The sequence below is a fragment of the Oryzias latipes genome, chromosome 24 (assembly GCF_053564925.1).
Source record: "Oryzias latipes strain Hd-rR chromosome 24, Olatipes_Hd-rR_3.1".
Classification (NCBI taxonomy): Eukaryota; Metazoa; Chordata; class Actinopteri; order Beloniformes; family Adrianichthyidae; genus Oryzias; species Oryzias latipes.
Window position 1 is genome coordinate 23,252,222 of NC_136260.1, and position 17,276 is coordinate 23,269,497.

General features: G+C 44.9%; 1 protein-coding gene across 19 annotated transcripts in view; it reads right to left on the reverse strand.

Moving 5' to 3' along the window:
- adgrg6 (adhesion G protein-coupled receptor G6) overlaps positions 1-17,276 on the reverse strand; it is a 76,633-nt gene that overhangs the window by 24,384 nt on the left and 34,973 nt on the right. For 4 of the 19 annotated variants that reach the window (XM_078943004.1, XM_023952798.2, XM_078943009.1 and 1 more), the window contains 8 exons: positions 12,807-12,854; positions 7,954-8,532; positions 3,616-3,695; positions 1,778-1,824; positions 1,665-1,694; positions 1,450-1,583; positions 892-1,003; positions 146-216 (listed from right to left, as the gene is read on the reverse strand). In XM_078943004.1, the coding sequence (XP_078799130.1) occupies positions 146-216; positions 892-1,003; positions 1,450-1,583; positions 1,665-1,694; positions 1,778-1,824; positions 3,616-3,695; positions 7,954-8,532; positions 12,807-12,854 (1,101 nt within the window). The other 15 variants (XM_078942999.1, XM_078942998.1, XM_078943001.1 and 12 more) reach the window with 10 other exon arrangements.

Here is a 17,276-nt window from a genome sequence, read left to right on the forward strand (position 1 = left end):
GGCGCAAATGTAACCCACACCGAAAAGGATTTAACAATTATCAAAAGAATCTGAATGATGTTTTTCCATTAAAATTCTCCTTCGAACTCCACAATGCAAGAGAAGCGCTTTTTTATAAATAAAGTTTGGCGGCGTTTGAGCGTACCTGCCGTCACCGTGCAGTTGGTGAAGTCTGCAGACGCCCAGTAGGGGGAATAGTCGTTTAGATTTATCAAACTGGAAGAAAATAAACAGATTTAACAGGGTTTTTTTGACACAAACAGGAAGGAAGCGAGTCTGGAGACGAAACGGCGGCGGGTTTGACCGTCTCCACTCAACAGAATCAGAAGCTTCAACAAAAAGGAAGAAAAATCTGAAACTCTGGTTTGTGATGAAGGCAAAAGAAAAGACAGGAGCCAAACTTTTTCTTCTTTTAAGCTTTGAAATAAATGATTTATGAATTCGGAAGAAAATGGGCGGTGGGATGTTTTCTTGATCGGGGATTGGTACCGGATTGATGAACCATAGAGGGCTGCGGTGTTCGTGTGAACAGCATGTCTGATCCACAAACACATCAGAATTCTCTGGAAACTCATTTCCACAAGATAGCACAAGGGTTAGAAAGTTTGTTTGCAAACACAACCATTCAAATAATTAGAGATAAATCAGGGTAGTAACTTGGAATCTTTTCCATCCTTTCCATGTAGAACTGCATTAGCATACAGGTGAGCAGAAGCGAGACACAAGCTCTAAAATCAGGATCAGATAAAACCCTTTTTCTGTCTGTGGCATCAAAACGCTGGGAGGACTTGTCTGAATCCCGTTTTTTCTGCTCCACATCAGAACTTTCTAGGTGTTTCACACTTTTGACCTCATGCCTGTGTGTAGGTGTGGCTGTGGGGGGGGGGTTACCAGGTCCTGGTGGCGCTCTGGTTCTTGTCGGGGAAGCAGGGCAGGAGCTGCGTGGTTCTGGGTCTGGTCTCGGGCCAGTAGTAGTTCAGAAAAACGTCTTCCTGACAATTCTCTGTGAGTCAGACAGGAAGAGATGTTTTCAGGGATGGTAGGAACACAATAAAATAGAAAATAATAGAAAAAGGTTCAATACTAAAAGGACACTGAGAAGAAGACGCAGCAACAAAATCCATTTTTGCAAATCAAACTAGAAGGAGCCGCTTTTCCAGAAGAAAATGCAGCTTTAATGCTGCATTACTAAATGAAGATGAAACTTAAAGGGGAATAATTGACAGAAATAAAGACAGAAATGATCAAGGTTGAGCATAAATGAAGTAAAAACAGCACAATAACAAAAAAGATATATTTGTGAAAAATGCCAGAGCTGGGTATCGAACCAGCGAGCTTCTGCTCCAAGGATTCCCCATTTATTTCAATGGAGGCAGGAAAACCAAAGACGTTTTTAAAAGCTCAAAGTGTTTTTTTCTGTGTTGGACTGAAAATGGTTTCATTTCTAACCAATTAAACGGACGCTGACGGAGAAGAGCTGCAGCTGCGAGTCCTCCAGCAGCCGCCGGCCGGTCAGCTGCGCAGACACGTCGTCTGCACTCAGGCTCTCGTTGGAGATCAGGAGGAGCGCCTGGCAGGAGAATCTACAGACGGAGCAGAGGTTTGAGCCGACACCAACAGCACCCGCGGGCGGGGTTTGCTTTCCTTTAAATGAAAGTCTTTACCTGTTGGAGCCAGCTCCTGTCTTCACAACACTGAAAAAAAAAGAAAGCAGAAATGATCTGAAAATGACCGCAGCTGCCCTGCAGCATCAGTGACACGACGGTCCAAGAAATACCTGAAGTGCTCCACGGAGTGGGTCCACTTATGGAAAGCTTGATTAAGCTGCAGGAGGAGAACAGATCCAGATGTTCATTCAGTTGTTTCATTTTCTGGAGGAAAAAAAGCTGAAGTTTCTCTGTTGAGGTTGTGAATCTCTTAAGTCCACATTTGTTACCGACAGAGCATAAAAAAAGACTTTCATTCTTTTACTGCTTCGTCAAAAATACTGCATTTCGGTGAAACCGTTGCATGGAGGGATTTTTTTTTCTCTTATTCCAAACACAACACTCAGTATTTTGAGTGTAAAAATGTACACGTTTGCAGTTTCCAGAGCATATAAAACCTTCTTGAGCATTAAATGTTTAATGGAAGTGTTGTGTTTGGTGTAATGACACAGAAATCCCTCCGTACAAAATCAGAACTGTGAGCTTGTCATGTCTGTGTAACATTTTACAAAGACTGTTTGAGAATAAATCATAAATAAGATGGTTAATATAAAAACAAATTCCACGTTTTCCACATGAAAAATTGTTCAAACGCAATGCATTGTGGTCTATATTTGCCAATCTAATGAGCATCAATGCACACTGGTTTTTCACAGAGACTTTTGGGGAAATTTTGGGATTTTTTTGGTATCCTGGTGGATTCGGACAGGACTTCAAAATTTACAGCAAAATATATTTTTATTCAGGCGTCGGCGGTGACATCTCAGGAGTTAAAGGGTTAAACTGTACTTCATTTATCTGTCCTTCATGCAAACTAGCAAAACCTAGGCCAAAACAAAACCAAATACACCGCTGCCAGCTCTGATTTGTAACAGTTCAACTTCACAACTTTTTTGTTGCTCTGACTGCAGTAAAAAAAAAAAAGAAAAAATGATGAAATATTCCCGTTAGCTCTCTGTGTGGATAAAATGAGCTCAATGTTCAAATATCCAAGTATTCAAGAAAATGTAGAAAGAAACTCTGATTTCAGGATATAAAGATAATGGGAGTTAAGGATCAACAGGTGTTTGAATAATTCCACATACATGTGTGATTGTGGTGAAATAATCCGAGATCTTTTAATAACAACCAATGAGTTTTACATTATAATGTGCGATAATGATTACTGAAAGGTTTAAATAAAATTTTTCTGTACTTGATCTGCAATGTGCAGCAATAATTACTGGTTTAATGTGATCATGTCTTCTAATGATAATCAATAATTATTACATAACAGTTACTGTTTACTGAAATCATAAATGAATGGTTTCTGAAGATAATCAATCATTACTAGACGCTGGATTTAGTAACTTGAAAAGAATCTATTGGCTCAGAACCGGATTACGGAGTAAAACTATCAAATGAATTTACCCTATAGGGGTGGGATAATGTAAACTCACTTCTTCCCACTCCTTTTCAAGCAATAAATCAAACTCTACTTAACTTTAGTTAACGACTGTTTTTTCATTTTTTGTGATTTAAGTGTCTTTTTTGTCTGTTTTAGTTTCTGTTTTTTTTATCTATGCACTTCATCATTTCTGTAATGACTTTGATAAATCTGTGTACATTCTTTACTGCTTTGACTACAAAACTTGAATCAAATCAAATCAAATCAAATTAAGTTAAAATCTTATATATCAAATCAAATTGTGTATCACATCAAATCCAATCACATTTAATCAAATCATATTCTATCCTATCAAATCAAATCAAATTGAATCAAAGTGACTGTTTTCACACTAAACAGATGGAACTGATTGGTGAGGATGATGAAGGGTGGTTAACCTTCACCTTTCTGTGTTAACAGGAAGTAATCGCAGCGTTCTCTTTTTCTTTTCTTTCCTTTTTTTTTTAATCGCAGCGTTCTTACCAGCAGTGACACGGCTCTTTCCACGGCCTGCTGACTCAGCTCTGATGTGGTCCAGAAGGAAACCCGGTAGAACAAATCTTCTGAAGACGAGCAACGACAAACAGAGACAAAAACATCACAGCGCTGACAAACGGGAGGATTTTTCCCCACTGACTGCCCTTTACGTCTGTCTGTGGAGCACAGCAGGAGACGATTCCAGCCACAGAGCCAATATGTCAGACTGCTACTTCACTTTCCTGCAAGTTCTTCATTTCACCTCTGAACCAAGAACAGAATCTTTACAATTTAAATGACGATGTTATTAGATGGGTCGGTAACTGTCAGCTGACATCCTGATGACAAAATCCTTTCATCTGACCATCTGTTCTTATTTCCAATTATATCTGCTTTTTGTTCAGGTTCTCTGCTATTTTCTATCAGCAACAATCGTTTACTTCAGACTTTCTTGCTGCTAAAATATCAGTGTTACTGTTTTTAGGTTTCAAAAACAAACATGTCATCCGAAACCACATTTTATAGCAAAAAATACAGATTTTGAAAGATTTTATCCTAATAAAAAAAGGTGATTATTTTATTATTATCTATTTTTATTCTTATCACAATTTACTTCCAATTGTTCTGTTTTGCTGATTCTTTAAAAAACCTTTTATTCAGAAAAGCTTTAGTTAATTTATCAACTTCCTGCCTTGTATTTGTTTAGACATTTTTTTACTTCATTGGACTTTTTTTGTTTTATTTATTAGTTTGTATTGCGTTTTACTTGTAGGTTGTTAAGCCCTCTGGGATTTTATCTGTAAAATGTTCCAAATAAAGAAATTCTTCTTCATTTAAATAAAACAAGGAAATTCTTTAGCGAGCCCTAAAAACAAAAATAGGAGCATTTCTTGCTTTTTATGGGCTAAATGTCAGCAAATTCTGCACTTTTATTAATCTGAGAAAAACTTGTTCAATTGCACCAATGAAAACCTTTTTAGGCTGCAGCCCTTCGATTGGTGGATAAATCCATCACTTTAGAGTTTTTCATCATTCCAAATTGACGTCAGAGCTCATAATTTAGGAAAGCATCTGCATCTCTGGTTTGTGTGGCTGTCAGCTCTCCTGCAGTGCCCCACTGCAGCCTGTAGGGGTCGCTCTAGCATCTGTGTTTGAAGCTACTGAACAGACAGACTCCACCATCTCCCAGGGACACCAAGAAACCTTCACACCTGTGATTCGTTTCCCCTTTTGAAGAGAAAATCATCTGGATTTCTAATAGTCAGGGTCAGAGAAGACAAGCGGACGGAAGACTTAGACCACATGAGGATGAGGGTGGTTAGAGCAGACTGAAGGAAGGAAAACTACACCCTATATGGATGCAACCACAGACGGACACCACCACCCTCTGGCATGATTAACAGCTCTTCCTTCTAAAATCATTCATCTACTTTACTCTTGTTATCCTGTGCAGACATGATGTGAATCCCAACCACCTCAAGACGGAAATAAACACATACTCAGTCTTAAAATCTTCTTTAACACTTTTTAAATTCCCACTCCGACCATCTCAGAACCTCAGTTGTTTTCTAAGATGTACTTTCTGCAGAGTGGCGGGAGTTGTGGGCGTAGCAACCCCGCCCCCTTTCCCTTCCCTGCTGCAGAGAGCTCTGGGAAAGGCGCTTGTGACACAAATGTGTCACGACCTTTTGAACCTCCCCATTTGAATAAAGAAACACTTACAGTTTAACTTTGCTTATTTATGTCCCCCGTCATCAGAAAAACGCCATTTTCATCGGAGTGGGTCTTCAAATGATAACTATAAAAATAATCTGATTTAAAAAAACATTTGTTTAAAGGTTTGTTACATTTTTTGCCCCCCATGAGCCACGGGAGCATCAGAGACGTCTAAACCTGGGTCCCAAAACGATGGGATGCTTCAGAAGCCCCGCCCCCTGCAGGAGTTTAACAAAACTCTAAACCTTTTCAGTGTCTTTGTAAAGAGATTTTAAGACTTCATTCAAATCACGGAGATGATTTTCATTCTTTTCTACGTCTACGGGTCGTTGTTAAAGCTCCACATACTGTTCCCCGATGAAACTCCACACAGACATGACAAATCAAAGCGCCGTTTACATTGGCAGGGCCCAGAAAGCGCGGCAGCTAAGTCCGTGGCATCGCCGCCGCCGCCGTGAGCCGACACACTCACGGCGTTGGACAGACCGAGTGCAGGCGCGTCCTTCATGGGCTCATGAGCGTGAAGAACTACGTGTGGGGTTGGAGAAGGGTTTCCGTGCTCTGGATCCAGGATTCCAGAAGCTCCGGGATTCGGATCCTCGCTGGATTTGGACTTGCTCTGAGCGGGAACGGTGGAAGGGGGCGTGGTCAACGCTTCCAGTCGTCCCTCTTTGAGCGAAACGACGGCGGTTTTATTGGAATGGGAGGAACCTTTCAGGCCTGTTTCAGACCCCGGGCGCTGGAGGTATTCGTGCCCGGGAGCAAAACTCTGATTGAGAGCACTGATAGAGGAACCAAAGGGGGGGGTGGAAGAAGGGGTATTGAGGTCAAAAGCGTGTGGGGGGGTTGGAAGAACTGGGGCAGCGGTTGGCGTTGATGGCGCCGTGGAGCGAGGCGGCGAGCTGAACTCCCCTGAATCCATCTCACCTGCAGGATGGATCTTTGGAGAGATTTCTGCTGGACCAAACCATGAGACTAACCTGGGGGGGGTCGCCGGTCGCTCGTTTTGGGTTTGAGCTGAATGTAGTGGCTGTGGGGGGGCAGCTGGGGAAGGAAGCGGCACTGAAAACTCTTTTTTGTGTCCAGGACGCTGGGAAGGAGCATTTTTCCTGTGGGGGGGCTGCTGTGCTGTTTGTTCTCGGAGGACTGGGGGGAGTGATGAGCTGGGGGGGAGAGGAGTGAAAGATGAAATGATGAGGGAGGAGGGATGCAGAGGTGGAGAAAGTGAGAGGTTGATGTGAACAGACGAGGAGGAGGAAAGAGGAGTGAGACTGTCTGAAAGAGAGAGGGAGGGCCAAACCTCAGCGTGCTGCACGTTAGGGTTCGATTCCTCTCTAGCATCAAACCCCAGCGTTTGCTCTGGGCTGTGTCGGTTATTCTGATGTGTGACCTCAAGCTGGGGGGTCGGGATTGGGTGTCGGGGGCTTTGACTTGCCTGAAGTGTTGGCAGCGGGAAGGCGGAGAACTGCAGCACGCGGCTGGTGTGGCGATCCGGTGCGCTGGCGGTACCAGCAGCTGCATGGGCAGAATCCGGGATCCTCTGGTTCTGCAGGTGCAGCTTCTGATCTGAAGGACGTGACCCGGCCCAAAGTGTCTGGACTGCAGAAAGCGACTCCTCAGCTCCAGGATGAAGAGGAGGAGCGTCTGCATGCACGGCGAGCGACAGGCCGCCACGAGGACCTGGACGCCACGTCGAAGGTGATGAGGTCCAAGAAACCGACTTTTCTTCATGAAGTGGAGCGGCGGTTGTTGAGAAGTCGCTGGAAGAGCGGTCCAGCCCAGATGGATGAGGAAGAGGCGGAGTCTCCATTGAGTCCCTCAGATCAGAAGGAAACGCGACGGGAAGAGCGGCCGACAAAAAGAGAAATCCCCCTGAATCAAACGTTCGACCACCGTCGGCGCTGAGAGCGTGAGACGCTCCGATGGGGGACTGTCCCTCAGAGGGGGGCAGTCCCCCATCGAACGAGTCAGAAAAAGAGGGAGGCGAACGTCCGGCGGGAACAGCCAACGCCTCAAATTGATGCCTTGAAGGCGCCAGCAGAGGAGGCGGAGAGTTTTCTGGAAAACTTTGCTCCATTTGTGAAAACGAGGAGATGAAGGTGAGTCGAGGAGGGGGGGAGGGGAGGATGGAAGGGGGGGTCTGTGAGGATGGAGCAGATTTGAGCGGAAAGAGAAGAGGCTGGGAGGCAGAAGAATAAGAGCAGTATGAGGCGACGGAGGCGGGGATGGGATCCTGCTGGAAGATCTCAGCTACAATCATGAGTTTTGGGGGAGCGAAGGCAGCGGAGGAGGGTGGGGGGGGCGGAGATATTTTCGGCTGGAGCCCCCCCGTGTCCTCAGGGTCGTCCTCTGAATCCTTCTGAAACGTCTTCTCCGGTAAACTGGAGTCTGAAGGCTCTGGGGGGGTCTGAGCTGAGCCCTCCAGGCTTGGGGGGGCGTCGTGCACATTGGAAGAGCCGCTCGCCTCCACGAGGTCATACATGAAGATGTCAGACGTGGGGGGGTCATCCGGAGCGTGCGTCCAGTCGCTCGTGCTCAGGAGCGACCAGTGACGGCCAACAGGTTTGTTCTTCCTGTAGCTCAGTGCGGACGGGGACATGGAAGACTCTTTCGTGTCTAAAGCCTCACCTTGATGCTGTCCCGCGGATGGCCCCTGGGGGGCCGGGGGGCGCGGGACAGCCGTGGCGCTCTCCTTGGTAGTGGCTCGGTGGACGCCTTTCAGCTCAGGCCAGGCTGTCGGAGCGACAGTTGGTTTGGTGATTCGAACCTCCAACTTCCCGGGGGGGAAGGTGGTGCGGGGAGGGCGTCTCCCACTGTTCGGCCTCTTCCTCAGGGGGGTGGAGATGTAGCCCAGGGAGAGCTTGGACGTCCGGTAGGCGGACACTCCTCGGAGGAAGGACTGGGTTCTAGAGCGAGGATGTTCTCGCGGAGATGAAGGGCTGGGGATCGGGGCGAACCTTTTGGCCCGAATCAGTGCCTTTGGGTGGGGGTGGGTGTGAGCTAGAGAAGCTTCTTGGCTGGGGGAGCTCGCTCGCCTACATGGTCTGATTGCAGGTTGGACCTGTGGTCCAGCAGGTTTACAAACAGAGTCTCTCGCTGTAATTAATCCAAAAATGAAGTCCAAACTTTGGCCGGGAGCAGCAGCCAGATGTTTGGGCTGTGGGGGCCGGCCTCCAGGCGGGGGGGAGTTTGCAGAAGTCTTCTCCACTGTCGCCGCGAAAAAGCAGGTGACAGGTCATCAGCAAATGGCAATGAAACACAGTCTAGCACAACACAATTCTATGCATTTACCAATTAACCTCCAATGAATGAAAATCGACATTATTGTTATTTTGGGGGGGGGGGTTAATTTCACACAAAACCAGAGCCTCCCTGCCTAAAGAAAGCCCCTCAGAAATGAGTCAAAACGTCTCACGCCATTGGCCGAAATTTTCTTTAAAGAGGCAAACAGAGGTTCAGTTTTTGCTGTGTAGATCACAGCAAAGGAGCCGTTTTGTGTTTTCTTTTACTTGCTGAATAAAAGCGTATATTAAAAAAGAAAAACAATAAAGTGATAAATGATCACAGCAAAATCTGCAGCACTACTAATCACATGGATAAGGTGTGCACCCCCCGAGAAAAGAAACACCGGCCCTCGAGATCTGCATCTGGATCCACAGGACTAACCAGAGGATCAACACTAACATTCAGAAAAAACCTCCTTTGATTTACAGGAGAAACTGATGTTGATTGAAGAGGCAGCAAGGAAGTGAACCCTGAAACACAACCGATGACGAGGTCGTGTGTTTCCCAGAGAGGAAGAGGAAACGCCGGCTGGGTTAGTCCGCGGTCGGACGGCAGTTAGGAACAGCAGCTGAGGAGTTGCTGGAAGCATTTGGGGAGAAGAAATGAGGCTGGAAAACCAAGAGGAGGAAGGTTTTCCCGACGTACAGAGAGAAAAGAAGGACCGGTTCAATTCCTGAAGGATTATTTTGAAGGAAAACTTTCTATGAGACTTAAAAATGACCGGTTCAGGACAGGTGGTGTGCAAAACAAGAAGACAGAATTAGAAAAATGCTGTAGACTGAAGAGCTGCAGGGCTGGTAAAGCAATCGTCCCAACTGCCCTGACAGGAGGATCTGAGATGTCTGCGGGTAAAAATATGATCAAACCTGTAGGCAGGTGACCTGCAGGAAGTGTACCGTTCAGCTGTATTCGCTCGCCCCACACTTATGTGGTCAAAGCCCACGTCCACTCTTTCCTCACTGAGTCCTCGTAGAAAACATGTTTTATGTCAGATGTGATGCTACAACCTCCACAATTAAACTTTCCACGTCCGTGGTGCTGTTATCACGTGAGCACGTCCCCGTAATTATGAAATGAAGTTGTAGGGATTTTATTTTGAAAGTACAATTGAAGTTTTCCCGTTTCTCCGCCTTTTTGCTGTGAAACTGACGCCTAAACGGACCGGACATAGAGCTCCTGCCTAAAGTTTGCATTGAGCAGAGATGGACGCAGACGCGACGGAGGCGATGTCATCGTTCTGATTGATAAGTGAACGACGTTTGCGCCAACGCAGACGGCCCGCAGACGGACCCGTGAAAACCAGCCTTTAAGGGAACTGCCAGACACACCTGCGCCCCCCTTAAGACGCAGCCCATCCTCTCGATGACCCTCCACAGACCCGGACCACCCAAAAACCCACAGAACCCAAACAGGTTTTAAAAATGATCTGCTCCTTGTGTTTTGTACAGGATCGAGTATTTGCTTCAGGAGGAAGCAGCAGAACGCATGAGAGTTTCAGGCAGACAGGTGGCGCTCTTACCAAGCACTGATGGGTTAGTAGCTGGAGGGTTAGTGGGAGCAGATGACACAGCCGGTTGGATGCTGCTGGTCTCCTGTGCTGAAGGGGGAAGTAAAGCATCCAACGCTGTTAGTCAGACTGCATGCATCAACACAGATTTATGGATGCTCTTATCAGCGTCACTTATGGCTGGTTTCAGTTTGTTTTGGTCTTGGAGGGGAAAAAAATAAAAAACGCCTCAATCGACTGTTGAGTTCTTCCCAAACTAAACACAAACTTCAACCGAGAAGGAAACACAACTTTATTTTAAATTGAAGACAACATACGTTTGATGGAACATGATATAGAAAGACTCTCCTATTTGCAGGTTTCTTATTAACTGTTTTACTTTCTATAGTCTCAAAAGCTACAGTTTAAAGACGGGTGAACTCAACAGGTTCCCTTTCTTCTGTGGAGCACGTGAGGGCTTACCGGAAGAAGAGGAGGAGCTGGGTGGGATGGAGGAGACGGTGCTGATGGAGGGGATTAGAGGCATGCTACTGGAGGGGGTGGTGGTGGTTGGAGAGATGAGTATGGGGACTAGAATGACAAATGATGAGGGGATTAAAACAACCACTACCCTCATGAAGGGAGCTCGCCGTTTCACCTCAGTAAAGAAAGAAAAAAAAATCTGCATTTTTGGTGAAAAATGAAGCTTAGATCTCAGAGGAGAAAATGCAAAAGAAAAAAAGAGAAAAAGTTCAAAAATCTTTGGTTTTTAAACATTTGAAGACGACAGCAAACAAAAGTGAAGTGATGATGATGAAGCAGAGGCTGATGAAGGTGGGCGGGGGGTGGTGAGTGCTTACCGTGTGCAGTGCTGTTAGTAGCATGGATGGTGTTAGTGGAGACAGTGGGTGGGGAGGCGGTGGGGGAATCGGCTGGTGGAGGAGCAGAGGTTTGGAGAAAACAGAGACAAAGATGCAGAGGGTGATGAGAGGCTGACAAGACCGACGAAGGCCGGACGGATCCAGACGGAGAACACAAAGCTTTGGGTTGAAACTAAATTCACCCTCGCTGGTTTCATTGAAAGTGTGGGAAACGTCTGTTTTGGTGGAGGAGGTCTGAGTTACCTCATCCATCTGTCCTCCATCTATTTCTGAAATCCCCTTTGGGGGTCACAGGGTTGCTGGAGCCTATCCCAGCTAGCGGAGCGCGGCGCTCCATGTGGTTGAACACTCATGTGCAGTGAGGTATGCATCAGAGGATGGTGATCGGCCGCTCTATTTATTGTTTTAGATGACGTATTGGGCACATATCCATACCGGGTGAGGGAACCTGAAAGGCTGAAGCTTTCAGGTCAGGGTCAGTCTGAACGACAAGTTTTACCGTTTAGTCCAAACTTTTTTCTCCTTTCTTCACGGAAAGAAGGACTAAATTCAGTTTAGAAGCGAAGGTTTTTTCAGTTTTCATCTATCAGACCTCCAGAAAGAACTGCACACTATTTAAAAAAACAAAAAAACACTCCATTTTGACTTTACAGGTGAAAAGTTCTGATTTTCTGGATTTGTGACTCTAGGAAACACGTCAGAGTTCAGCCGTCAAAGTCTGCAGCACACGATAACAAAAACACTAACCGACTTGTTGTTCCGCTGAGCCATCGCCTCCCGTGACCTGCTGACCTCAACGGCTCATTGTCTCCTCTCTACTCGTCTCATGAGCTCAATTCCCTGAAAACCGATCCTTGGAGGAATTGTCCTTCGAAGCTTCTGGAGCTTCTGAGAACAACATTTTTGTTGTGGGGTCAGAACGCCAGCCAGCCTTTTTCGCCACGGTTCTGTCAGAACGTGTGACACGCTGGAAGGACGTGATTGGTCCAAATCTGTTTGTCTTTGCATCAATAGTAAATGATGCTGCCATAGTTTGAGGAAAACTGCTGAGACACCATAAATTCTACAGAATGTGCAAGTTTGCCTTTTTAAAGAAAGTTTTTTCAACATTTAGCTATTTTTAGAAATCTTTTTAACGAATGTTTATGTCGTTCTCTGAAATCATTCCCCCTTTAAGGATCAGTCATCGTTTTAGTTTTTCATGTTTCTCAATTTATTTCCTTTTACTTCTTGCAGTTTTTCTTTTACAAAATAAGAGCACAGAGGTTCAAAATGCTCACATTTTGCACACAAGCCTGACTGACGTTAAAGACTTTCCCCTTTAAAGGACATAGCTGGAGGGGATTCGTTTAACCTCGGAGACATGGAGGCGCCCCCCTCCCACAAAACCTTCAGGAGACGAGGTTCCCTGGGGTCATTAATGCAAAACCAGCAGAGAGCGGAGCAGAAACCACCATCCAAAGGGTTCGATTCCCCTCGAGATTCATGTACAATAAATATGGAGGCGGTCACAGAGGAAAACCTTAGATGTACATAATGTTCCTGGCAGAAGGTCAGAGGTTCCACTTGCTGTGTTTCATGGGAAACTGAAGGTAAAAACCCTGCAGGAGCTCATTAGAGAAGCGTGGGACTCATATGTGAGAAAGTGAAGTGTTTAGCAAATTTAAACCTAAATAAAAGACTTTTCTTTTTCTTCTTCTAAGCCTGACTATTAACATTCAGAATGGTTCACTTGGAGGTTTTAGTTCAACAAACTTAATTAGGAAACAACTGAGCCACTCCAAGTATTTCAGGTCTTTTCTTCAGTTGCAAGTGTTGATTGTTCTTACCTGGACATCCCATGGTGGTACAGCCGCTGCTGAATGGTGTGTTGACGCCTTAAAAGACAAAAACAACAACATCTTTTTAAGGAATAATGGCATAAATGCAAGACAAAACTTCACAGATCCCCACAAAGCAACCAAAAATAAACGTGCTTTCAACCATAGAATTAAAAAAGAATTTCATTTTTAACAGAAAAATAAACAGTTTTGTGATTTTTGCTGCAGGTTGCTGTTGATAAACTGAAGTAAAACTGTTTTCTGGACTCACAAGATGAGAACTTTTTGAAAAAAAATTGAGCAAATGAATTCAAACAAGCACTTCAGACGCTCGTTTTCCGTCATTGAAATTCACAAAACGCTCTCGTGCATGAATCCCGGAGAATGTCAGAGCTTGATAATCCGGTACTACTTGAGTACTTTGTCCTTCTGAAATGTGATCAAGGTCATTCTGATGGAGACACAGTGTTTTACTGGACAGGAATAAGGTTAAGGGGTTTATCAGAAAATCCCTGAAGCAATCAGCTGAGTGGATTCTCTTCCTCTTCTGTCTCTGACATCTCTTTGATAACTTCTTCTCCACTGATAATTTTATATCTCTGGATCCATTCAACAACACTTTTTTAACGTCATGTTCAAAAATCTCACATTAACTGAAAGGCAGAGGACAGACGTGTCAAACCGGCAAAACAAAGATTTTTCAAGTATGAAGCACGGAAGTGGAAGTGTGATGGTTTAGCTATTCTATGAGTTTGGAATGGACTCCAGTAGTGCCTGATCATAGTATGAATCTGTACATCCAACTAGAAAGTGACCATGATTTGAGTTTGGGGAATGAGTTCAGTAAGTCGACTTTCATTCATGACTTCTGACTCGACGGCAGAAATGTTTTCCCCTTTGTCCCTAAACTGCATGAGCAGCTTTTCCTAACGGCAACATGCTTCTGCAGGTCCTTTATGGCGGGTGTGACTGCGGTGTTCTCCTGGTGGGCCGGTCAATGCCTTGGATGGCAGGTCTGTGAATGTGTGGGTGAACGGGACTAAGAAGGGAAAAGCGCTTTGGGCCTGAATGAAGGGAAAAACATCCAATAGAAGGATACACCAAAGAAAAGGAAATACAGAGGTTCAGAGAAAGCAAAAGGAAAAACGGGAAAGAACGTAAGCTCTTCAGAAAGATTCTTAGCATTTAGGAGTCAGTTGATTTAACATTAAGAGTCCCATCTTCTTTTGGCACCTCCAATCTGCAACCATTAGATGGCGCTAAATGGGAAAACTGTTAGCTTTTTGCTCAAAAGAAGAAGCCTTCATGAAGTCCAGACTCGATTGGCGGCATGGTAGAGTAGTGGTCAGCGCTCCCACCTTTCAGTGAGAAGGCTCTGGTGTGTGTGGAGCCACCTGTGTTTCCTCCCAAACGTGCTTCATGAGTTGATTGATTACTCTATAATATAGAGTCTATATTGTCCCTCGGTTTGTGTTTGTGTGTGTGTGATTCTGTGGCCCTGCAACAAACTTGTACCCAGCCGTCACCCAACAGTGGCCACGTTAAGCTCAGGCAGCACTAAAAGGGATGAAGTAAATGACTGAAAGGATGGAAGAGCCTTGGTGCTCAACTATTGTAGTTCTAATTTAGGGTATTTTATTTTTTATACTTTTAGTTCTTCTGAATGACATTTGCAACTTAATTTGACTGAAACCCACTGCTTAAAAAAATTTAACTTTTTTAATTGATTCAGAAAAAAAGCAAAGATATTAGCATGGGTTTCAAATCTATATTAAAATAAAACACAAGATATTTTAATTTAATACAACAATGGATGACTTTACCCCAACAAATTACATTTGTAATCTTGACTTAAAAATTTATGGCAGCCCTTTAACTCATGTTTTTGTGTTGAAACGTTATGTTTTGTTTTTATTCATCAAGTCAGCATGCATCAAATCTGAATATGTCTAGACTGCATGAATTCAGTCTGCGTGAATCCAGTCTGCGTGAATCCGGTCTGCGTGAATTCGGTCTGCGTGAATTTGGTCTGCGTGAATTCAGTCTGCGTGAATTCAGTCTGCGTGAATTCAGTCTGCGTGAATTCAGTCTGCGTGAATTCGGTCTGCGTGAATTCGGTCTGCGTAAATTCGGTCTGCGTGAATCCGGTCTGCGTGAATTCGGTCTGCGTGAATTCAGTCTGCGTGAATTCGGTCTGCGTGAATTCGGTCTGCGTGAATTCAGTCTGCGTGAATTCAGTCTGCGTGAATTCAGTCTGCATGAATCCGGTCTGCGTGAATTCAGTCTGCGTGAATTCAGTCTGCGTGAATTCGGTCTGCGTGAATTCAGTCTGCGTGAATCCGGTCTGCGTGAATTCAGTCTGCGTGAATTCAGTCTGCGTGAATTCAGCCTGTGTGAATTCAGCCTGTTTGAATTCCATCTACGTGAATCCGGTCTGCGTGAATCCAGTCTGCGTGAATCCGGTCTGCGTGAATTCAGTCTGCGTGAATTCGGTCTGCGTGAATTCAGTCTGCGTGAATTCAGTCTGCGTGAATTCAGTCTGCATGAATCCGGTCTGCGTGAATTCAGTCTGCGTGAATTCAGTCTGAGTGAATTCGGTCTGCGTGAATTCAGTCTGCGTGAATTCGGTCTGCGTGAATTCGGTCTGTGTGAATTCAGCCTGTGTGAATTCAGCCTGTGTGAATTCAGCCTGTTTGAATTCCATCTACGTGAATCCGGTCTGCGTGAATCCAGTCTGCGTGAATCCGGTCTGCGTGAATTCAGTCTGCGTGAATTCGGTCTGCGTGAATCCGGTCTGTGTGAATTCAGCCTGTGTGAATTCAGCCTGTGTGAATTCAGCCTGTTTGAATTCCATCTACGTGAATCCGGTCTGCTTGAATTCTATCTGCGTGAATTTGGTCTGCGTGAATTTTGTCTGGGTCAATTCCGTCTGCATGAATTCAGTCTGGGTGAATTAGGTCTGCGTGAATTCAGTCTGCGTGAATTCGGTCTGCGTGAATTCAGTCTGCGTGAATCCGGTCTGCGTGAATTCAGTCTGCGTGAATTCAGTCTGCGTGAATTCAGCCTGTGTGAATTCAGCCTGTTTGAATTCCATCTACGTGAATCCGGTCTGCGTGAATCCAGTCTGCGTGAATCCGGTCTGCGTGAATTCAGTCTGCGTGAATTCGGTCTGCGTGAATTCAGTCTGCGTGAATTCAGTCTGCGTGAATTCAGTCTGCATGAATCCGGTCTGCGTGAATTCAGTCTGCGTGAATTCAGTCTGCGTGAATCCGGTCTGCGTGAATTCAGTCTGCGTGAATTCGGTCTGCGTGAATTCAGTCTGCGTGAATTCAGCCTGTGTGAATTCAGCCTGTTTGAATTCCATCTACGTGAATCCGGTCTGCGTGAATCCAGTCTGCGTGAATCCGGTCTGCGTGAATTCAGTCTGCGTGAATTCGGTCTGCGTGAATCCGGTCTGTGTGAATTCAGCCTGTGTGAATTCAGCCTGTTTGAATTCCATCTACGTGAATCCGGTCTGCTTGAATTCTATCTGCGTGAATTTGGTCTGCGTGAATTTTGTCTGGGTCAATTCCGTCTGCATGAATTCAGTCTGCGTGAATTAGGTCTGCGTGAATCCGGTCTGCTTGAATTCCGTCTGCACATGTCAACCCGTGGATTCAGTCTGTGTACGTTCAGTTTGCATATCTCAGGCCTGCCTGCATGTGTAAGGATTTTATACATCTGGTGGGAATGTTCAGGGTTCGCATGCATTGAGTCTGTGTCTATCGCATTTGTATTTATAGTAAACATGATTAGAATCTGCCTGGAATCAGAGTTAAGAACAGTAGAATTTTAATATTTCATTATTATTATTCATATTCACTTTGTGTTGTTTGTCAAATAAATGCACTCAGTTTTATGGATTAAAGAATATTTGAGATGTTTCTACAGGATAAAGTGTTTTACTGTTTTTATTGATAAAAATGAAAATTTCAGGTGAACGCGACAGACAGGAAATACTTTCTAACAATGACAAATGTTGCATTTGTGGACAACAAACAAACTTCCTGAACATTTCCTGTAGGGACTGACGGGGCGCCACGATTCCCACGGATGTGCCTCCCAGACGTGGTTTCATTGGGACCCGCCAGTACGAAGGCATACGAGAGGAACATAAAGCCATAAATAACCCACTCCCTCCCGTCCCGCCCCCCCCACTAAAAGCCTCCATGTTTGCTTTGTGCGTCTTTATCAGGGGGTCGCTGTGGAGATGCAGGAGCACGATGCCTTCAATGTAATGAATCAGCAACGGTGCCATCAGTCACCACCACTGAAGTTAAAAATGTTTATTATTCACAATCGGATGACAAAAACGTTGTTTACGTGGCTGAAATGACGTTTTCATGATTGACAGTTTGAATGACAATGAATGAGTTCATTAATAACTGCATTTTAAAACAATTTAAAAAACAAACGTGGATTAAATTACAGAGAGCAACT